At 36.6% G+C, this 3,000-nt stretch overlaps 1 protein-coding gene across 1 annotated transcript in view; it reads right to left on the reverse strand.

Annotated features, from left to right (window-relative positions):
* Nucleotides 1-407: 407 nt before the first annotated feature.
* The window catches only part of INPP4B (inositol polyphosphate-4-phosphatase type II B), a 459,089-nt gene continuing 456,496 nt past the window's right edge, over nucleotides 408-3,000 (reverse strand). The window contains exon 20 of the mRNA XM_045293549.1: nucleotides 408-1,778. Within this exon, the coding sequence (XP_045149484.1) occupies nucleotides 1,604-1,778 (175 nt within the window). The 3' untranslated portion in view covers nucleotides 408-1,603. The remainder of the gene's footprint in view (nucleotides 1,779-3,000) is intronic.

The raw sequence follows: 3,000 nt of genomic DNA on the forward strand, positions 1-3,000 counted from the left end.
TCCTTCATGAACTGACCACATGGACCAGGGGCCACTATAGACACTTAGAACTCGAACTGGCAATATTATTCAACATTTTTCTAATGGATTTCTTTCAAAAAACCATGTGAATGATACTTGACGGGGGTGAAACATCCTTGAATACCATGACATTACAGAAATAAAACCACGAAGGTGGAGAGATTATCCACCAGCAACCTCGTTGTGTTCCTGTTTATTTGCATGGTGTTAACTCAGGTGTCAGCTTTTCCATAGGTGCCCTCGGGAGGTCTGTAGTGCTTGGGGAGAACCATCAGCTGTAGCTTGTTGAAGGCATACTTTCTGCATTGGATGTTCTTCAGAACATTCTCTATGCGGCAGCCTTCTCTGGTGGAAAGGGAGAAAGCACAGCCTCATGAAACACAGAATAAAGAAATATGCTTTATTTGTTCAATGCAGAGTTGCAGCAACAGTCCAAGTAAAAATAACAAAGATTCAACTCTACATTTTTTTTTCCCCCACAAGTGATGATACATCTTACAAAATTAAATCCTAGGCCAGGCTCAATACCATTATTGCCCTCGGAAAGAGATGATTAATGTCTCTTTGCTAACAGATACTTAAGGTTTAATAAACTCTTTTAATATAGTTTGCTTCACAATACAGCTTTGCTTAAGTTTCATAAATATATCTGCCTTTTATAGCTTTTCCACAAATTAATTTCTCACGTTTCTTTAAAACACATTAAAATCTATATGCAGCCCTAAGGATGCAGGTTTTAGGAATAAGGCATTTAATTTATTAAGTCTGGCCCTATAGATTTTTAAAGGAAAGTTTCATCTCTATTTTACTTCATTATTTTAGCTGTGCAATGAAGAGAGAAAATGGCTTTCTGAACAGCCTAGTTCAGGTCTCAGCTTTATAAAGGGAGAGGGCTTGTACAGACAGTACAAAGTGACAGGTGCCAAACATGGTGCATCAAGACAGAAACAAGACCTTGTTAAAAAGAACAGAAAAGTACTTTGAGAACCAAATTAACCAAAACAATCATTGAAACAGGCTAATTTAATTACAAAACATAAATATGAATTCTCTCCATAAAGTTACTTGACAGAAAGGGTTAAATGCAGAAAGAAATGACTTAAGAAGAGGTTGAAACCCAGGCAGAAGGTCCTATCAGCTGATGGCAACAATGATATTAGCACAGTGGAAATTAAATATGCATCCTCCCACATCTCCAGGCCTGGACTCCAGGTCTTATTGTATTGTGCAAATTAAGTCTTAATTTCTTTAACAATAAATTTACTGGGAAGAGGAAAAGGAGGCTCAGAACTTCAAGCTTTCAGGATTCTGTTCTTTGTCTTATTCTAAAGACAATGATTTAAAAATTCTTCTTGAGCTAATTACCAGTGGGAAACACTTTTATTAATGAACAAAAGAGCAAATTAATTCACTGAATGCATAGTACTTTTTTGTTTTTAGGTTTTAGGAAAAACAAACAGAAACACAATTCAAACATTTTTTAAAATTTTTGTGAATCTGAAAACGTAGAAATATTACAGCATCATCCCCATAATTTAAAGTCTGTTGTTATTCATAGAAAAGAAAGAATACAACATAAAACTTATTGGTATTTGGCTAATAGTAAAGCAAGACTTAAAATAAGCCACACAACTAGCAGGTGTGAGCTGACAAGAAGCAAGGCGACAGGATAGAAGTGTCGAGAAGTTGGCTTGTTGTCTGTTAGACAGCCTGTTTCCGGGTCATCAGATTCGTTCAGTGCTCCCTGGGTGTGTTTGCTGTTAAACAAGGGGATTTTAGGGAGGAGAGAGGAAAGAAAAACAGGAGAGCATTCACACAATAAAGTAATGCAACCTTAAATAGTCCAAAAAACAAATAACCTTATGCAACATAGCTATTTCAGATAAAGATCTTTATGCTAACAAGCCCTAAATGCATCCGATACATTAATTCCTGACTGTACAACATTGACAAAGGGTATTCAGATAGAAGATTCCTTTTGCTTTTTGTGCAAGGGAGAAACACAGTGATGATCTTTGCATTAATTGAGACTGTGTATATATAAGGAAAACAACAACAATAACAAACAGCAGCTATAAAGGAGACCCCACAAATAAAAGTTAAATTTGGGTCAGCCCATAATAAAGCCTCTGAGAAACACATCTTTGGAAAGGAAATGAGAAACACAGAATGGAGTGAAGAGGATGTGTCTGGTGTCTTTAAACACAGATTCCACTGGTCTTTTACCTGTGTGAAGTATTTAAAGTACTATAGATTTGACATAAGGATACAGTATTTAAAATGAATGAAGCATCTGACATGTCATCTTTGCCAACCATAATATTAGTTTTAAAACAAACAAACAAACAAACAAACTTAGCATCCTTTTCTTCCTTTAGCTCCTAAGTTATCTCATGCTCCGCTAACTAACCAAAACCCAATCCTACTGTTGTTGAATAGATTCCAACTCAAAGCAGCCCCTTAGGAGAGCAAAGAACTTCCCTATAGGGTTTCCATGGCTGTTGTCTTTACAAAATCAGGCAGCTACATCATTCTTCTGTGGGGTTGCTGGTGGTCTTCAACTGCCCACTTTTTGGTTGATAGTCAAGTGCTTCACCACTGTATTACTAGGGCTCCTTTCATCTAATTTGACCTATAGGTTAAACTCAACTCTACAGAGGATTTTTGAGAGTGACTGTAAACCTTTACAGGAACAAGTAGCATCATCTTTCTCACAGGTAGTGGAGGGTGAGTTTCCACCACTGACGTTGCAGTAAAAAGTCTGATGCTTAACCCACAGTACTACTAAGGCTCCTTGGCTCTAACTTAGATGGGACCAAATCTATCTCCTATGAATTCTTAATCTGGAAAAAGATCCATAGTTGCTGAACAACAAATTAGTAAATATTTTACATTCTCAGATTGTGTCTTCTCTGTGTAAATAAAAAAGAAGGTAATTCTCATTCTGCTTCAGAGCAGTTCCAATTATGGAAAATTAGA

Source organism: Echinops telfairi, unplaced genomic scaffold (genome assembly GCF_000313985.2).
Source record: "Echinops telfairi isolate 266 unplaced genomic scaffold, ASM31398v2 ScPeMD7_2186;HRSCAF=2738, whole genome shotgun sequence".
In the NCBI taxonomy this organism is placed as follows: Eukaryota; Metazoa; Chordata; class Mammalia; order Afrosoricida; family Tenrecidae; genus Echinops; species Echinops telfairi.